Source organism: Acinonyx jubatus, chromosome A1 (assembly GCF_027475565.1).
Source record: "Acinonyx jubatus isolate Ajub_Pintada_27869175 chromosome A1, VMU_Ajub_asm_v1.0, whole genome shotgun sequence".
Lineage (NCBI taxonomy): Eukaryota > Metazoa > Chordata > Mammalia > Carnivora > Felidae > Acinonyx > Acinonyx jubatus.
In genome coordinates, this window is record NC_069380.1 from 122,254,699 (window position 1) to 122,274,755 (window position 20,057).

Genomic DNA, 20,057 nt, shown 5'->3' on the forward strand with positions numbered 1-20,057 from the left:
GATTCCATTTAGAATGTCACAGTCCTTCTAACACATTCATTATACTGGGTATTACTATTCATTAGGTTTCATAATTTACTAAGTTTCACTATTTTAAATTACGATCAGAGTCTAGTTATTCATTTTTTAAATACAATCCACATTGTGGTTATATGTTTGACCCTGAGCAACAGGAGTTTGAATACAGATTTTTTTTTTTTTTTTTTTTTTTTTTTTAAAGTAAGCTTCATGCCCAGTATGGAGTCCAACTTGGGGCTTGAATTCATGACCCTGAGATAAGAGTCAGATGCTTAACTGAGCCACCCAGGTGCCCCTAAATGTAGACTTTTTTTTTTTTTTTGATAAATACAATACTGTAAATATATATTCTCTTCCTTAGGGTTTTCTTAATTTCATTTTCTCTAGCTTACTTTATCATAAGAATACAGTATAAAATACATGTATATAATATGTGTTAATCAACTATATTACCAGTAAGGCTTCTGGTTAACAGTAGGCTACTGATAGTAAACTTTTAGGGGAATCAGAAATTACACGTGGATTTTTGACTGCATGGGGGGGCGGGGGGGGGGGTGTTGCCCCAAACCCCATGTTCACGGGTCAGCTGTAATTGAGTTGGAAATTTACTGAATTTCTTAGTATTTCTTAGTATTTCTAACGTGGGTAATCTCATGTAATACTTGCTTATTTAGGTTTTGCTCTTATAAATTATTTCTAATTTTAGTGTGTACCTTATTTTGCCCCTGTGCAATATTTAAACACTAAATGGTTTAATTCTTAGGAATTTAGATACATTATGAACGGCTGCTCTCCAGATCTTTTTTTTTTTTTTACACTTTTATTTCAGAGAGAGCGCGAGTGCCCACACAAGCTAGGGAGAGGGGCAAAGGTAGGGAGAGAGAGAATCCCAAGCAGGCTCTATGCACAGCATGAGCCTGACACAGGTTTCGGAGAGAGGGAGAGTGAGTACCCACACAAGCTAGGGAGAGGGGCAGAGAGAAGGAGAGAGAGAATCCCAAGCAGGTCTATGCACAGCATGAGCCTGACAGAGGTGTATCGATCCCACCACCCTGGGATCGTGATCTGAGCTGGGTTGGGCACTCAGCTGACTGAGCCACCCAGTTGCCCCTGCTCTCCAGATCTTAACCTTTACTGGAGGAAAAGAAAGTTTCTGCTTTAGGAAATATGGAGTAGTATTTTATTCTACATGGTTTTCTTTCATGTGGCAGCGTCTGTTTTTATGTCCACTTAGCTTTTTTGAGCATTCCTTAATATTAGGCAGTACATTACATGTGGAAAATACAAAGATAGCTAAGATAGGTCCTAGACCTTAATAAACACAATTTCTTTAGGGAAATGGACTTAAAGGGTTTTAATCCCCTTACCGTTAGATAAACATCAGTAGAGGTTTTTTGATTATTGTAGCTTTAGCATTTGTCTTGTTCTTAAAAGCAGTTATTTAATTTTATAGTGTCTAAGACTGTAGCAGACCCTATCACTTGTAGTTTTCAAGCCAGCATTAATTATGGAATGTTGAATGTTCATCAGTTCTCGAATAGTAAGTTGGTGATTTTTGTTTTAACATTAGGTTGCACTTCCTGCAGATGAAGATTATTTACCACTTAAACCTCGAGTTGGAAAAGCTGCAAAGGTCTGTACTTTGGGCAATACAGTTTGTACAGTTTTGTGTCTCTTTTCTAAAAATCTTAAAGATAAATTCTTTCAAATGAGATTTTTATACTTCCCAGTGTGTGTATACCAAGAAGAAGCTACCTGAAGTCAAATATAATGAGAACCAAATCAGTAAACTACCATGAAGAAAATCATGCATGATGTAATGAGATTTTTAAAAATGAAAGTAATGATTCTCCACATTCTTAAAGAATTTAATGAAAAATATATCAATCTTTCTTTAGAAAAAAAGCATGTGTGCAATGTCATACATATAGTTTGAGAAGTTTAACAAGCTTTTAATGAAACTTAAACTCTAATGCTTATGTTAAGTGGATTTTGAAGTACTGGTAGACCTTAAATGATAATTCAGATTTTCAGAGTTATTTTTCTCTAAATGAAAAATGGAGCATTTCTTTAAGTCTAGTAGATGTATTATTCTGCCTCTGCTGAGGGAACTTAAGTGAACTCGAGCAGAGTTCCCATCTGAATGGAAAGAATACCTATTTTAGGGGTTGCTGTGAAGGTTAATAATGTATGGAAAATGTGTTGCACAGTGCCTACCACAAAACATGTTGACAAATGGCAGTGTTACTCTGTTATAACTAATATAACGTGTATGTTAGCATAGTAAATTGAAAGATAGCAGAATTAGCTTCTGTGCTGTTTAAAGGTGTTTTTTTAGTCTTCCTAATTTTCTCTGGTGGGTGGCATAATTTTTAAATAGAATCATAAAGTAGTGTTCCCAGAATGCTTCTGGGGGGGCTAGCATCTCTTGATATTAAGTGTGTTCTGATATGGCTAGATATTTTCATGCCAATACTATTTTTTTCTTTTATAGGAATACCCGTTCATTCTTGATGCTTTTCAAAGAGAAGCCATTCAGTGTGTTGATAATAATCAGTCTGTTTTAGTATCTGCACATACATCAGCAGGAAAAACTGTATGCGCTGAGTGAGTAGCTTTCTATTTAAAGGAAATTTTAGGCCTGTTAATATTTGTTCCTATGCTGGTTTCTGATGTTATATTCTCTTGTTGGATTGACTCCTTTATTATTATATAATCTCTTTTTATTTCTTATTATAGTCTTCGTTTTAAAGTCTATTTTGTCTGATCTGAGTGTGGTCTTCCCTGCTTAATTTTGGTTTCCATTTGCATGGAATATCCTTTTCCCGTTCCTTTATTTTCAGTCTGTGTGTGTCCTTATATCTGAAGCGAGTCTCTTTAGGCAGCATATAGCTGAGTTTTGTGGTTTTTATTCCATTCAGCTATTCTGTGTCTTTTTATTGGGGAATTTAGTCTATCTACATTTAAAGTAATGATAGATATGTACTTATTGCCATTTTATTGTTTTTTGGCTGTTTTGTGTTCCTCTGTTCCATTCTTGTTTTACTGTGTACTTTTTAAAAGAATTTTTGAAATAACTTTATTTTTTAATCTCACCCTTTACAAGTTTAAATTTTGGGGCTCCTGGGTGGCTCAGATGATGATTAAGCGTCTCACTTCAGCTCAGGTCATGATCTCCGGGTTCATGAGTTTGTACCCCCGTTGGGCTCCCTGCTGTGGAGTGGCTCCCACAGAGCCACTTCAGATCCTCTCTCCCCCTCTCTCTGCCCCTCCCCTGCTAGCATGCTCGCTCGCTTGCGCTCTCTCTCCTTCAAAAATAAAAACTAAGAAAAAAATTCTTTTTACTGTATAAATTTTTTTTGATTTTTGCAAGTAAAGACAGTTTTACTTCTTTCTATTTTAAATACTTTTACTGTCTTGCCTTATTGAACTGACTAGCACAGCCTAGTACAATGTTGAATGGAAGAGATGAGAGAGGACATCCTTGCCTTTTTCCTGATATTAAGTCTTCATCAGCATGTTGTTATCTATAGGTTTTTCTTAGATGCTTTTTATCATTTTAAGGAAGTTCACTTCTGAGTTTGCTTGTGTGTGTTTATATGCCTATAGAATATTTTGCTATTGTATTTTGTCCAATTTTTTTCTGTTAATATAATGAATACATTAATTTTCAAATAATAAACCAGTCTGAGATAAACCACAAGGTTACGATACATACGCTTGTAATAAATAGCAGTATTGTGATTTATAAGATACATATTTAGTCATTTTGATGACCAAATACATGTTTCTTGTATGTATTTAGTCTTCATCCATGGTTCCTGGGTCAAGACTTCTAAAACCCTTGGAATTTCATGTGATAAGAGCAATAAAGGTCTTTTGTTACGTTTTAATGAGTTGACTTTGGATGGACTGGTTGCCAGGAGAACCAACTATGTGATCCCTGTAGAGTAGAGGGAAGAGGGCTGAGGGTTGAATCAGCCACTGACCAATGATTTAGTCGTGACTGTGATGTGAAGCTTCCATAAACCCAAAAGGACTCAGGTCAGTGAGGTTCCAGGTTGGTGAACATGTGCAGATGTTCTGGGAACAGATGTTCCAGAATAGTGCACACCTGGATAGGAAGGGCATTGGGAGATCTTCATCCTTTCCCCATACCTTGCCCTGTGTATTTCTTCATCTGGTTGTTGTGTATCCTTTAATATAAAGGCAAATATAATTAGTATATTTACTGAGCTCTGTGAACTGCTCCAGCAAATTAATCTGTACCAAGGAGGAAGTTGTTGGAACCCTCTATCTGAAATCACTTGGTCAAAAGCACAGGTATCTGGCCTGGAGCTTGCTACTGGCATCTGAAGTGGGGGCTGGAGGACAGTGTTAACTGAGCCCTTAATATGTAGAATCTGTTGCTATCTCTGGGGAGTGTCAGAATTTAGTTGAATTCTCAGACACCCTGCCAATGCCTGGGAATTGGTTGGTGGTGTGAGTGGGGGACCCTCTCCCATGTTTGAATTGGGTCTAGGAATCCCCCCAAAATTCATGTTGGTAGATACATTATTGGATTACATTTGCTTAAATTGTGGTAAGAATTTTTGCTTCTGTTCATGAAGGATGTTGGTCTGTAGTTTTATTGTAGTATCTTTTTTTGGTTTTGGTATCAGGGTAATGTTATCTGTTTTTTTTACAGATTAGTCTGCTAAACTGATGCTGTCTGAACAGCATCATTTTTCTTCTTAAAGAAACACTTTTACATTTAATGGTAGCACAAATCTCTTGATGAAAAATTATTTTAATTTTTTCTTTCTTTTGGTAAAGATTTTATTTTTAAGTAATCTCTCCATCCAACGTGGGGCTCAAACCCCCAACTGCAAGATACTAGAGTTTCATGGTCCTCCAACTGAGCCAACCAGGTGCCACTCTTCCACCTTTTGTATATCTAAAACATCTTTTACTTTGCCTTCATTTTTGACAGATACTTGCAGTCAATAAAGAATTCTAATTCCTCTAAGAGTACTTTTTGACTTGCATAGTTTATGACAGGAAATCCCTGTCATCCTTACCTTGTTCCTCTGCAGATAATGTATCATTTTTTCCTTGGCTACTTTTAATTAAGATTTTATCTTTATCAGGGTTTTAAGCAGTTTATTTATTTTTAGAGAGAGAGAGAGAGAGGAGAGCATGAGCCCCGGGGGGAGGGGCAGATGGCGAGAGAGAATCATAAGCAGGCTCCATGCTCAGCGCGGAGCCATGCTCCATCCCATGACCCTGGGATCATGACCTAAGCAGAAATCAAAATTGGGCACTCAGCCCACTGACCCACCCAGTCACCCCTTAACCAATTTATAAGGAGGCTTGATGTAGTTTTTTTCATGTTTTTTGGACTTTGGGTTTGTTTTTCCATGTTGCCTCAGGCTTCTCTTCTTTAAGGTCTCTGATTACTATTACATTGGGCTACTTAAAGTTGCCTCATGATTCATTGATACTGTGTTCATTTTGGGCTGTTCTAATGCTGTATCTTCCAATTCATTAATCTTTGCTTCTGCATTGTCTAATATGTCATTAATCCCATTCCATGTATTTTTATCTCGGATGTTGTTATTTGTTATTAGCTCAGATTTTCCTTGCTGGAAGTTTATTTTTATGTGTGGTGGTTTTTTTTGTTTTTTGTTTTATTTCCCATTTGTCTTCTTACTACTTAACTTTTTTTAGCTTCTTGAATATATGGAATACTGTTTACAAACTGTTTAAATGTCTTTGTTACTGCTTTTTTCATTTGTGTTACTTCTAATCTGTTTTGATTGACTTTTCCCTGCGTTATAGGTCCATATTTTCCTCCTCTTGCATATTGTTTTGATGGAATGTTTGGCTGTTGTTAATTTTCATCACTGTCTTGGAGCAGTTTGATTATGATGTGACTTTACATAGTTCTTCTCATGTTTCTTGTGCTTGAGTTTGTTGGGCTTCTCAGATCTGTAGGTTTATTATAGTTTTCATCAAATTTGGGATAATTTCAGCAATTTTTTATTTCAAACATTCCCCATCCTCCTTTTTCCTTGGGATCTTCACTTAAACTTGTATCATGCCACTTTAAGTTGTCTCACAGCCCACTTACACTCTGTTTATTATTATTTTGTTTTTTGGAGTTTATTCTGTGTTTTTCACTTTGGACAGCTTTTCTTGTTAGGTCTTCAAGTTTATTCATCTTTTTTTCCGCCATGTCTAATCTGATTTTAATTCTATCCAGTGTATTTCAAATCAGACAATGGATTTTTCATCTCTTCAAGTTTGATTTGGGTCTTTTAATTTTTTCCATTGTTTTTTTCTTACTGCTTTGTCTTTGTCATTCAGTTTGATAATGTTTCTAGGTGTGATTCTTTTTCATTTTTCCTGCTTGGGTTTATTGTATATGTCACATCTGTAGATTAATATTTTTCTGTTTAAAACAAATTTAGGAAGTTTCTCACTGTTATTTTTTCACATAGTTTTTTCTTCTTCCTCACTTTGAATCTTCCACTGGGACACTGAGGTTGTTTCTTTTCCTTTCTTTAGATTTGATAATTTTTGTTGATCTATCTTCATATTTACTGATACTTTGTTCTGTCATCTCAAATCTGCTCTTGAACCCATCTAGTGAATTCTTCATTTCAGTTATTATACTTTTCACCTGTAGGGTTTTCATTTATGTATAAATATAAGCACAATATCTCTCTGTTCAGATGGCCTGTTTATTGAATAATTACCCTCTATTTCCTTTAATTCTTAGAATATGGCTTCCTTTCATTTTTTGGACTGGTTTCTGATAGCTGCTTTGAAGTCTGTGTCTGCTAAGTCCAATATCTGGGCCCACTGAGAATTAGTTTCTCATGACTGCTTTTTTCCCTAAGGATGGATCATACTTCCCTGTTTCTTTTATCTTCTAACGTTTTGTTCGAAAGTGGACATTTTGGATAATATATTGTAGCATCTCTATATCCTTTTTTCTTTCATATCTTTCTCAAAGTTTGTGTTTGATCATGTTTGGATAGCTTTTAATTTTTTGTTTATTTAACTATTTGAGAAATATGGTTATATGGTTGTGATATTATTATTTCCTCAAATAGGTTATAAGCCTTTTGTGGGCCAGACCGTGTGTTTTTTTTTGTTTTTGTTTTTGTTTTTTTAAATTTTTTTATGTTTATTTATTTTTGAGACAGAGAGAGACAGAGCATGAACGGGGGAGGGTCAGAGAGAGAGGGAGACATAGAATCCGAAGCAGGCTCCAGGCTCTGAGCACAGGCTCTGAGCCTCAGCACAGAGCCCGACGCGGGGCTCGAACCCACAGACGGTGAGATCATGACCTGAGCCGAAGTCGGACGCTCAATCGACTGAGCCACCCAGGCGCCCCCAGACTGTGTTTTATACAAGAAGACTCTACCACAATGCTAACTTTAGTCATCATGGTCTATATTTAAATACTTAATTAAATTTTCTTTGGAAAACCAAAACTACTTTATTGCATTTTGTTAATAGCTATGGAGGAACTTTTCCATAATTAGACCTATCATAATTCCAGGCAAGGACTGATTTGATATCTATTACATGTGGGAATGAATACATATGGATGAACTTATTTTTGAAACTCTAAAGAGCAAAGCTCATTTTCCAATGTTCAGTAATTTTTTATGCTCTATATGTGTATAAACAGACAGGCAGAGGCTCTCAACTTTTGGAGGCTCATTTATAGAACCAAAAGTGTTTTACTTGGAAGAAATAGGGTAACCATTAGTAATCTTTTGGTATTAATAATTAAGTTGCATTAACTCCAAGAGACCAGAGTTAAAATTAAATATTCTTGTTTGGTTAGACCACTACGTTTCAGATTTATTATAATAATTATTATTTTAATAGTTTGTTAGTAGTGATTAGAACAAGATACTCATGTTCTGCCAAGTCCATTGAAAATAAGTAATTAGGGGACGTTGTGACAATTGATATATTAACAGAATTTTTAAATTACATACTTTAAAGAAAAGGTTTTGTAAATACTTGATTCTTATTTGCTTTCCCATTTCTAGGTATGCCATTGCATTGGCCTTAAGGGAAAAACAGCGTGTAATATTCACCAGCCCAATTAAGGCTCTGAGTAACCAGAAATACCGAGAAATGTATGAAGAGTTTCAAGATGTTGGTTTGATGACTGGAGATGTTACTATTAATCCTACAGCATCTTGTCTTGTTATGACCACAGAGGTAATTTATATGGTGCCTCATCCAGTCTTTCCTTTTAAATTTAATTAATGTATTTATTCACTGAGAACACCTAATGCGTTTTACTTGCTCTATATAAACAAAATGTAATGCTTTATTTTCTGATATTTACTTTACAGGGAAAAAAGTTCATCTTAAAGGTCTATTTTTAGTAATTACATAAATTTAGTTGTAAATTTTAATATTTCTATTATTTGTCATATGATACAGATTTTTTTCACCAAATATTTTTATTTTTAATTAAAAAACGTTATTTTTTGAGAGAGAGTGCACTCGCAAGCAGGGGAGGGGCGGAGAGAGAGGGAGGGAGAAAATCAAGCCGGCTCCACACTCAGCACAGAGCCAGTAGTGTGGCTTGATCTCACAAACGTGAGATCATGACCTGCACTGTAATCAAGAGGCAGACACTGAACTGACTGAGCTCCCCAGGTAGCCCCGTCAATTTGTTTTCATGTCACTAACAATAAGTCTTTAAAAATATTTGGTGAGGGGCACCTGGGTGGCTCATTCGGTTAAGCCTTAAGACTCTTGATTTCGGTTCAGGTTATGATCTCATTGTTTGTGAGGTCCAACCCCTCATGGGGTTCTGTGCTGACAGTGAGGATTTGCTTAGGAGTCTCTCTCTGCCCCTCTCCCGCTCTTACCTGTGTGTGCGCTCTCAAAAAATAAACGTTAAAAAAAAGAAAATAGAGTTTTGTATACATAGTTTCATATAAGTAGTGGTTTTTTCTTCCACTTTTTATTTTTGTATCTTAGTGTTGATACAAATACATAAATAAGTTCTTTTAAAATGCCCAGTTTAGTTTCCTCCCATTATAGCAGTTAAGTTTTACTTAAAACCTATGTGTTTATATCTTATGTTTTGAATACAATCAGTTATCTTTGCTATACCAAGTACTTTCATACGTACTTGATTTATATCCCTGCATTTTATAAGGACATGGTACAACAGAGTGTAAATTAGCTTCTGGTCGGTCTGCAGAGTCAACCAAAAACATTGCTCACTTTTCATTTTGGTTCCCAAAGTAAGTTTCCATTCTCAAAACTTTTTCCCATGTGTGGAAGATTTTCTTTAACTCAAAAATCAGGATACTGGTTGCCAGAGAGCATCCATGTTGTGAGATGAAGTAGAAAAAATCAGTAAACAGCATAAGGTACCATGAGTTGGATAGAAGATAATTTTAAGTTACTCTCATATGCTACATAGTGTGGATCTTGTGATGAGTGTTGTATGTACAATGAAGTGGCTTCATACTTGAGATATATGGAAATAGGAGTGATAATTCTCTCCATGGATTGTACCTGATTACTAACTATTGAAAAGCCACTTATTTTGGTTTTATGAGAGAAGGAATATTATTTGATTTATGAAATGTATTTAAGATGTAATCTCCTAAAATTATTTTAATACTTCTATTAAAAAAGCATTTCTAAAATTTCTTATTAGAAAGAACTTGTGTCACAATTTTGTGAAATCATTTATATTTTTTTAGATTTTGAGAAGTATGCTGTACAGAGGTTCTGAAGTTATGCGAGAAGTTGCTTGGGTCATATTTGATGAAATTCATTACATGAGAGATTCAGGTATATTCTGCCATGTTGTTGAGATGTGTGCCATGTATTTTCCTTAAGAAGGGCATTAGGAATTTTGAAGAACTAGTTAAATTTTGCTTTGAATTTTCATGTGGCTAGAGTTCTAATAGATTTTCCACTACACTGTGAGAAACATGATATAATACTTCAGATAGGATCTTATTTAACTTTAGTTTCTTAAATAGTAATCAGGTAAGAAAAAATGCAAATTCATACAAAACAATTGGAATTAAAACTAGTTTGTTTTTAATAGAGAATGCTCCAAAATAACTGTTAAAGAATTTTTAAAACTTTTAGCCTACAGAGTTAACTTTCTTGATTTTTCGTTACTATTTTAGTTTTTAAAAACTAAGAAATGCATGGTTATGGTAAAAAAAAATACTAAGGATTATGAAATAAAAATGAGAAAAAATTATAATTATCCCTTTACTTGAACTATTACACTATTGTAAGGACTCGTAGGTATACTTGGACTTTTGAGTGGAGCTGGGAGGGCTAATGGTTACTTTTAAAAGTTAAATATTTAGTATGTACACAGTTAAAGTAAAATTCAGTTTTTATTTAAACTAAAACTCTGAGTTAACCTGTATTTGTAGTGCAAGTAACAAATTCATAAAAGTAAGTTTTGAATAGGTCTGTTTTGGTTTTAAAATTCTGAATCCTGGGGGTGCCTGGGTGGCTCAGTCAGTTGAGTGGCTGACTTCAGCTCAGGTCATGTTCTCATAGTCCGTGAGTTTGAGCCCTGTGTTGGGCTCTGTGCTGACAACTCAGAGCCTAGAGTCTGCTTCCAATTCTGTGTCTCTCTCTCTTTCTGCCCCTCCCCTGCTTACTCTGTCTGTCTCTGAAAAATAATAAACATTAAAAAAAAATTTTTTTAATAGAATTCTGAATCCTGTATTGATACATATATTTTAGAGGAAAATTCTCACGTTGATTTTTTTTTCCATTTAAATAAAAACTGACATGATTTTACTGCTCATTAAATCTTTCATATCTAGAGATCATGAGGGTAATTTGGATGAAAGTTGCCTTAGAGTAAAGTAACAGTGTGTCTTTGAAATTTGTTGCTGTATAACTTTTCTAAAAGTTACTAACTTTGTTTTCTCAAAATGAAATGGAAATATTGTTTCCATTGTCATGGGACTCTTATGCTGTGTGAGAAGGTTCAGTCTGGAGCTACTCCAGAGGCTGTAATTGTAGAGTACATTGTGCTTTTAGTGATTTAGTCTCCCACTTTTCTACTGGGTAAATTCACGGTAAGAACCATAGTAGTTTTCAGTAGGGATTTGTAGCTAAAAATATTTGTGTAAAGTGGCCTGCATTTCTAATTAATGAGCTTGGGATAAGACAATTTTAGATTACTTACCAATAAAGTGACTCTGAATTCCAAGGTATATTTGTTTTTTTTTTCAGAGCGTGGTGTTGTATGGGAAGAAACTATTATTTTGCTTCCTGACAATGTCCACTATGTCTTTCTTTCGGCTACTATTCCAAATGCCCGACAGTTTGCTGAATGGATTTGCCATTTGCATAAACAGGTATTTTCTTTGTTTTTTGAAGTCTTCAATACTTAAAACGTTAAGTTGTGATTGCTATCTTACATACTTTGTTCTTGATACCGCCCTAGAATTAAGAAAAGCTTTTAATGTGAAATTACTTGTCAAGTCAAGCAAGCTCATCAGAATCAACTGACTAGCTTTTTACAAGTGTGTATTTTTTTTTTAAGTTTATTTATTTATTTTGAGAGAGACAGAGCATGAGTGGGGGAGGGGCAGAGAGAGATGGGAAGGTGGGGAGAGAGAATCCCAAGCAGGCTCTGCGCTGTCAGCACAGAGCCCAGCGCAGGGCTCAAACTCACAAAACCGGGATACCATGACCTGAGCCGAAACCAAGAGTTGGAAGCTTAACCAGCTGGGCCACCCAGATGCCCCTTAAGTTTGTATTTCTGAGTGGCATCTTAAACCCAATATATCAGCATCTCCCGGAGTAGGGTCTTGGGAGCTCTGACTTTTAAAAGCTCCCAAGTTGATCCTGGTGGTCTGCCAGGTTTGGAAACTAATGCATTTATTCATAGAGTGAGCCCTCTGAGAAGAGAATTTCCTCTAAGACCTCAGTACCAGGAAAAAGCTGGGCATTTCCTGAGCATGTGATATGATTTTTCTGTGAACACAGTCACATGTTTTCCTTTTGCTTTTGTGGTCCAACTTTTGCAGCAGTATAGGGCCTTATGGCAAACATTTGTTTATGTGTACTAAATTTATTCTTGGTTTTGTTTTCCTGCCCTCATTTTTCCTTTGTACCAATATTCTTACAAAGTATTATCTGTTCATAAGGTCTCTGATTGTGTTTTTCTAACACCTATGTTGCTTCTGTACAATAGAAAACCTAGTGGATCTTCAACCCGCTGATTTAGTAAAGCTTTGAAAACTCACTTTGGGTCAGAAAAGTCCCATTTACCTCAGGGAGCATTCTGTTTTACCATACCACTGCAGTGTAGTAACAGGGGTCTTCTTTAATTTTAGTATCACAAGTCTAGGGTATGAATCCAAGGTCTTTATTGAAACTCAAATCATATATCTGGCCCTAATTAGGGTATTGATAAAATTGAATAGATGGTAATGTCATTTGAGAGCTGATTTTTCCACATTTTTCTCTTGCCTTGTTTTAAAAATTTTTGGTTTTTCTCTTTTTGGGATGTTGAATTCAAAAGTGTATTTCCCCAAGGTCTTTTACTTAGATCAAATACACAGTATAATTTTGAAGAAATTAAATATTATATGCCTAATTGTTTTTCATTGTTTTCACAGCCTTGTCATGTAATTTACACAGATTATCGGCCGACACCATTGCAGCACTACATTTTTCCAGCAGGGGGAGATGGCCTGCACCTTGTGGTTGATGAAAATGTGAGGGAGTAATGGTGATTCTTAATCTGTAGTGTCAGGGTAGAAGTTCATTTTTTCTTTCTTAAGTAGTTTTATAGTCCAGAATTGTTGGGTTTGTGTGTACTTGTATTTCAAAAATTATATTTAAGACTTGTGTTTGGTTCTCTCTTTCTCTTGTGCATGAATTAAGATTTTTCTTCTTTCCCAGTGTTTTAAAATGCCTGGAGAATAGGGACTTAGGATGTGTTTCAGATATGTTATGTTTTGCTTTACCCCCTTTTAATACCTCTTTATCACCTTTTATTGTACCTTACACACAACTTTATTTTGTATTTTTTTACAATTTTTTTAATGTTTGTTTATTTTTGAGAAAGCACGCCTTTGAGCAGGAGAGGGGCAGAGAGGGAGAAAGTGGATCCCAAGCAGGCTCCAGGGTCATTCCCCACAGGGGGCTTATCTCATGACAGTGAGACCATGACCTGAGCTGAAATCAAGGGTCAGATGCTTAACTGAGTGAGCCACCCAGTGTCCCTGTACAACATGTTTTAACTCTTTTAGTGACCTTTGTTATCATTATCGTATTAAATTATTTTTATTTTGAGGAAGGTTTGTTTGGAGGTATGAAAAATGTTTGGATTTTGGTTAAATCTTATTGAAGTAATGTAGAAAAATATTTGATTCCAGGGTGACTTCAGAGAAGATAATTTTAATACTGCAATGCAAGTACTTCGAGATGCTGGTGATTTGGCAAAAGGAGATCAGAAGGGGCGAAAAGGAGGAACAAAAGGTAATTTGAAATTTTGTTAACTTTTTTCCCTCAGGAAGCTGTATAAAGATCTAGATAGTAAATGATAAAATTGGATAAAGGTTCATCTCTTTTTCCTATATGACATTAATTGAGATATAATTCACATAGTATACATTTCATCTATTAAAATGTACAATTTAATGGTTACTGGTATATTAACAGAATTATGCAATCATTAACATAGTTTTTTTATTGAGATATAATTCATATACCATAAAAATCACCTTTTTTAAGTGTACAAGTCAGTGTATTTTAGTATATTCACAAACTTGTGCAACTACTATCTAATTCCAGAACATTTTCATTAACTCAGAAGGAAACCCTGTATCCATTAGCAAGTATTCCTCATTTTTCCTCACCTCTTCCCGCACCCCTCGGCCTTAGGCAGTCCCTAATCTACCTTCTATTTCTTTTTTCCTTTTTGAACATTTCATATAACTAGAATCACAATTTGTGTGTTTTTTTGCAGCTTCTTCTTTCACTTACCTTGTTTTCAAGGTTCATTCTGTAGCATATGTCAGTACTTCATTCCTTTTACAGTCAAACGACATTTCATTATATGAATATGCCACATTTTATTTATTTGTTATCAGTTGTTGAACATTTGGGTTATTTCTCTTTATTGCTTATTGTGAATAGTGCTGTAAATATTTGTGTTCTGTAAGTTTTTATGTAAGCATATGTTTTCTTTTCTCATTGAGCATATACCTAGCAGTGGAATTGTTGAGTCATATGGTATTTCATATGTTTAAATTTTTGAATAACTGCTAGATTATTTTCCAAAGTGGCAGCTCCATTTTACATGCCCATCAGAAGGGTCTGAAGTTTCTATTTCCTCCACATCCCTGCTAGTATTTACTGTAATCTATGTGAATATAGTCATCCTAATGGAATAAAGTGGTATCTGAGGGTGGTTTTGATTTACATTTGTCTCATGGCTAATGTGGTGTTCATTTATCTCCTCATGTGCCTATTGGCTATTTGTATATCTTATTTGGAGAAATATTCAAAATCTTTTGCCAATTTAAAAATGAAATTGTCTTGTTGTTGAGCTATAAGGATTCTTTGTATACTCTGGATAATAGACCCTTATCTATATTTTCCCATTCTGTGGTAATGTGGTCTTTTCACTTTTTGTTGGTGTCTTTTGGGGTCCCTGGGTGGCTCAGTTGGTTAAGCGTCTGACTTTTGATTTCCACTTAGGTCATAATCTCATGGTTTGTGAGTTTGAGCCCCACATCGGGCTCCACACTGACCTTGTGGAGCCTGCTTGGGATTCATTCTCTCTCTCTCTCTCTCTCTTTCTCTCTCTCTCTCTCTTCTCTCTCTCCTCGCTCTCTTCCTCTCTGCCCTTCCCCTCCCCCCTTCAAAACAATGTTTTTAATTTTGATGAAATCCAGTTTATGTTTTTTTTCTTTTGTTATATATCATACCTAAGAATGCTTTGCCTAATATCATATCTTGGAGATTTACTGCTATATAGTTTTTAAGAATTTTATAGTTCTGTATTTTATGTTTAGGTCTATAATCCATTTAGAGGTAATTTTTACATATGTTTATATACTCTTTTTGCAGGACCATCAAATGTGTTCAAGATTGTGAAGATGATTATGGAAAGAAATTTTCAACCTGTAATTATTTTCAGCTTTAGTAAGAAGGATTGTGAAGCCTATGCACTTCAGATGACCAAATTAGATTTTAACACAGGTACCATGTAATTTCAGCATAGTTTTAATGTTACGTGTAAATGAGTGTGTATCTGTTTCTAGTAAGAAGATCAATATGTTGTGATTAATCTATTGTGTATTGCCAGGATATGCAGTTCCCCCTACAGTCACAGTAACAAGTACTCATTGCCTTTGTAAAATCTTTAAAAAGACCTTGTTTTATTCTTTCCTTCCTTTCCTTTCTTTTGTTTTCTTTTACTGGGAGGTTTAAAATACATTGCTCTGTGTAAAATCCAAAGACCCTTACTGAAAAATACTAGAATTATATTCCCTTATACTTCATTGCCATAAACTCCTTTGCTTTGGGGATTTTCTGTGTGACTACGTAAGGTCAGGTTTCTTGGTCAGATCACTTTCTATATAGAAAGTGCTGTGGTTTCGGGGCGCCTGGTTGGCTCATTTGGTTAAGTGTCCAGCTTCGGCTCATGTCATGATCTCACAGTTCATGGGTTCGAGCCCCACATTGGGCTCTGTGCTGACAGCTCAGAGCCTGGAGCCTGCTTCGGATTCTGTTCTGTCTCTTTCTCTGCCCCTCCCCGCTCACACTCTGTCTTCTCTCTGTCTCTCAAAAATGAATAAACGTTAAAAAAGAAAACAAAGTATTGTGCTTCATTCTTCTGGAAATCCAAACCAGGAAGGCTTGCCCTTTATTTAACCGTGGTATAATCTTTTGAATAAAGTAGTTACTTATATTTAATTAATAAATTATTCCCACATATTATCTGTAAATGTAACTCAAAGTCACACAGCTAGGTAGTAGCACAGCCTATCCAAAAATTCAGCTTACTGAATACCAGCCCATTTATTATTCATTTCATCCTTTTACATACGTAATCTTGTATTGTGAGGAGTGAATAATATCCTCAGTCATCCAAAATCAAATGTCATTTGTATTGCTTTCATTACCAAGGCACAGAACTAAACCCATGCATTTTAGGGCTATTTTTTTACTTATCCATAAGCAAAGTGATAATAACAGATAACCCACATAAACTCCTAAAGTTAGTAATATTTTATTTTTTAATGGAGAAATTGCTCTGCTTAGAAATGTTTTCTTTTAACTGCTAATGCTGAATTTGCTTAATGTCGCAGGGTCATATATTTAATTGAGCAAATATATATTGGCTTCCTATTATTTAGTAGATGCTATATGCGAAGGCAGTATAAAGGTTAAGAGCATATGCTTTGGAATTGCTCCTCTAACAGTTAATAGCAGTTTCCATCATTTGGAGTTAGTCTCACTTTCCTCAGTAGTGGATAATAATAATCCCTGCGATCTATAATTGTTAGTCTTAAATATTGGATATACGGCACTTAGTGTAGTTTTTGTTATTTTTATAAGATAGTACTTTTATTCATGGATAAATTCTGTTAGATATATTTTGAAGGGCAATGAATTTTATTAAATGGTAATTTTTATCCACTTTCCCTTTTGACTGCCTTAAATACTCTTTTATTCTTTATAGATTTTTATTCTTTGCAGTGTGTGAGGTTTGGTATCACTGATTCATTTAGATATTTATGTACCTTTGAATTTTTTCTTAGATGAAGAAAAGAAGATGGTTGAAGAAGTATTCAGTAATGCCATTGACTGCTTGTCTGATGAAGATAAAAAACTCCCTCAGGTATGATTTAGTGTCCCTAAGTGTGGGTATTAAGTGTGGTAGGGTACTTTCACTTTGCATTTCTTGGTTTTGTTACTATATATTGCACTGTTTATGCACTGCTTTAAATATGTTGCGTTGTACCCAGAAATAATACCTTGATTTTTATTTTACACTTCTGAAAAGATGACAAAAGGAAAGATTTGCTGCCTAAGGGAACTAAAAACTAGCATGGTCTGGAAATTACTGCTTCAGTTCCTAATACTACAGAATTATTAGTGCTAGTTAATAAATTATTTTATTTAGAGAGAGGGAGGGAGGGAGAGAGCAAGTGCCTGTGCAAGGGGGAGGGGCAGAGAGAGAGAGAGAGAGAGAGAGAATCCCAGGCAGGCTCTGCATTGTCAGCAAGGAGCCTGACACAAGCCTTAAACTCAGGAACCAGGAGATGATGACCTAAGCTTGAAGATCAAGAGTAGGACACAACTGACTGAGCCACCCATGTACCCCAAGTCACTAAATTTCTTAATTCATAGGACTACCAAACAAAACACCTAATGAAAATCATGTGTTTAGCAAGGAATTTAATGTCTACTCTGCTTTTAATCCAGTGGCTTCTCTTTTGACTATTAGAAATGCCTGGAATTTCTAAAATCTACTTATGACTAGGTGCCCCTCTCAGAGGTTCTGGTTTCATTGGTCTGGTGTGTGTTGTGGTTGTTAGAATCTCAGAAGCTCTTCAGGTGATTCTAATGTGCATCCAAACCTGAGAACTCCTGTAGTATGACCTAATATATGAAAATATTGTTTTGTGAAAAGAAAGTTCAGAGGCCAGTCATACTCTGCTTATAAATGATTGCTCTGATATATAAGGGATTTATGGTAAAATTGCAGTAGGTTGTTTAAAATAGTATTTAACTTACAAGATTTTCTTGTAATTTCTCTTCCAACCTGAATTACTAGTATTTGAGGGCTGAGCTATGTCTTGATACATTTTTGTTACCTTAGCATAGTTCTAATAGTAGACATGTAATGCCATTTGTTAAAGTGCCAATGAGGATGAATTCTTCAGTAATTCAATTGTTTTTAGGTGAAGTACATATTTATATTGTTTTTAGGTGAAGTACATATTTATATTGAGTATGCCTTGTGTTTATTTATTTTTAGTAGGAGCTGGCTATTATTTTTTTAAGTTTATTTTGTGCAGATATAAATGTCCTTATGACTTAGTTTTTGGGGACAAGGTGAAGTGATGCTGGAAAATTTGAAAGAGGCAGCAGTGCATATATGAATTTTATTTAAAATATATCATTCACATTAAGGAAAGCTAGGACAGAATTATGTTGAGTTTTGAGTTTAATAATCTGGGAATATGGGTTTAGTTTTGGCTTTTATTCTGAAAAGGTTATATAACATTTCTTTGAACAGCCTTCTTTCTTGATCACACATTTTTCTTACTTCGGTTTAACATTTTTGATGTCCCTTTTCTGTACATTATTGAAAAATAAACATTGTTCCAAACATAGGTCGAACATGTACTTCCTCTTTTGAAGCGGGGAATTGGTATTCACCATGGTGGCTTACTTCCTATTTTGAAAGAAACTATAGAAATTCTCTTTTCTGAAGGATTGATAAAGGTATGATTTTATTTTTATTTATTATGCCTTAGAATTGTGTCATATGGACAGTTTGAAAATTATTATTATTTTTAAGTAGGCTCCACACCCAACATGGGGCTTGGACTCACGACCCTGAGATTGAGCTGCTTGCTCGATTGACTGAGCCAACCAGGTGTCCCAACAGTTTGAGAATTATTTAGAACACTGTTTCTAGGCAGCTTTACATATATGTGCATGCATATGAATGTATAAAATATGTAAAAAATGTTTAAAAGTAAATATTTACATATATATGTTTTTAAACTAGGTCCTGTGGAATGACTTAAATACTGAAGTTGATTTTTATATGTAGTGTTATACTTCATTCAGGTTTATAGGTAAAATTTTATTGGTGTTTCTTCCTATTATTCAAGTAAGAAATGGTAACACTATACAGTGTGGTTCTGGTTTTTCAGAAGGTGCTATTTAATTATCAGAAATGGAATTGATTCTTAGTGGACTCCTTTCTGTATACAGATTAAAACAATTAGAAAAGACAGGAGAATTGCTGGTAGACTTACAAAAGAGTTTTTCAGGATATGCTATTTTAAACTGCAGGGAGTCTAACTTAATTTTAAAGGTTATGTTGATGTTTGTACCCAAAAATAAGGTGTTAAAAATGGGAAACAAATTCAAAATGTAGTCATAAACCTGCATATGACTCATAAGTTATTTTATGTTTAATGTTGAGGTTAGAATTTTAAAAATCAGATTTATGAGAATCTCAGCACTAAGTAGAACATTTAAAAAGTCACATTTAAGAACATAACTTAGGAATTTTAGATAAAAAATTGGTTACTATTTATACCTGGGTCCTGGTAAGGCCTTGTTGATGTTCTTTTGTTGATTATTGTTGAGGCTTATTTTAAAGAATCTTTTCTTAAAAATTTAAGTGATATTTGGTGGTGGTAAAAGTCAAATAGAACGATTCCAAATAAAGCAAAAAATGGAAGACCATATTCCCCTTCACTTATCAGGAATACCCATTCACATACATACAAATAATACAGGACTTTTCTTTAATTTTATTTCTTTATTTTGAGAGGGAAACAGTGCAAGAGAAAGAGAGAGAGAGGAAGAGGGAGGAAGCATTAGTGGGGGAGGGAGAGAAAAGGGAGAGAGAATTCTAAGGAGGCTCCTCATTGTCAGTTCAGAGGCTGATGCGGGGCTCGAATTCACAAACCATGAGATCACGACCTGAGCCGAAATGAGGAGTCATTTGACTGAGTCACCCAGACACCTGATGACTTATATTTTAGACAAAAATTATACTACCCATGTTATTAGATTTTGTCATATGCATAGCTTTTCATTCTTTTTAACAAGTGAATGGCATTCTTTTGAGTTGATGAAATAAGATTTTTTAATTTTCATTTCTATTGGTGAAAATTTAGATTGATAATACTTCAGTGACTTTACTTGTATGTATACATCTTTGTGTGTTTAAACCATACAGTTTTTTGTGTGGTCCAGTTTTTGTTGGTAAAGTCTTAAAAGTGAACTTAGCCAGTAACTCTCTT

At 34.9% G+C, this 20,057-nt stretch overlaps 1 protein-coding gene across 1 annotated transcript in view; it reads left to right on the top strand.

The window, feature by feature from the left end:
• The window catches only part of MTREX (Mtr4 exosome RNA helicase), a 105,315-nt gene that overhangs the window by 12,432 nt on the left and 72,826 nt on the right, over window positions 1–20,057 (top strand). The window contains exons 4-13 of the mRNA XM_015085579.3: window positions 1,589–1,651; window positions 2,513–2,625; window positions 8,073–8,247; window positions 9,759–9,849; window positions 11,272–11,396; window positions 12,666–12,764; window positions 13,428–13,530; window positions 15,127–15,258; window positions 16,824–16,903; window positions 18,406–18,516. Of these exons, the coding sequence (XP_014941065.2) occupies window positions 1,589–1,651; window positions 2,513–2,625; window positions 8,073–8,247; window positions 9,759–9,849; window positions 11,272–11,396; window positions 12,666–12,764; window positions 13,428–13,530; window positions 15,127–15,258; window positions 16,824–16,903; window positions 18,406–18,516 (1,092 nt within the window). The remainder of the gene's footprint in view (window positions 1–1,588; window positions 1,652–2,512; window positions 2,626–8,072; window positions 8,248–9,758; window positions 9,850–11,271; window positions 11,397–12,665; window positions 12,765–13,427; window positions 13,531–15,126; window positions 15,259–16,823; window positions 16,904–18,405; window positions 18,517–20,057) is intronic.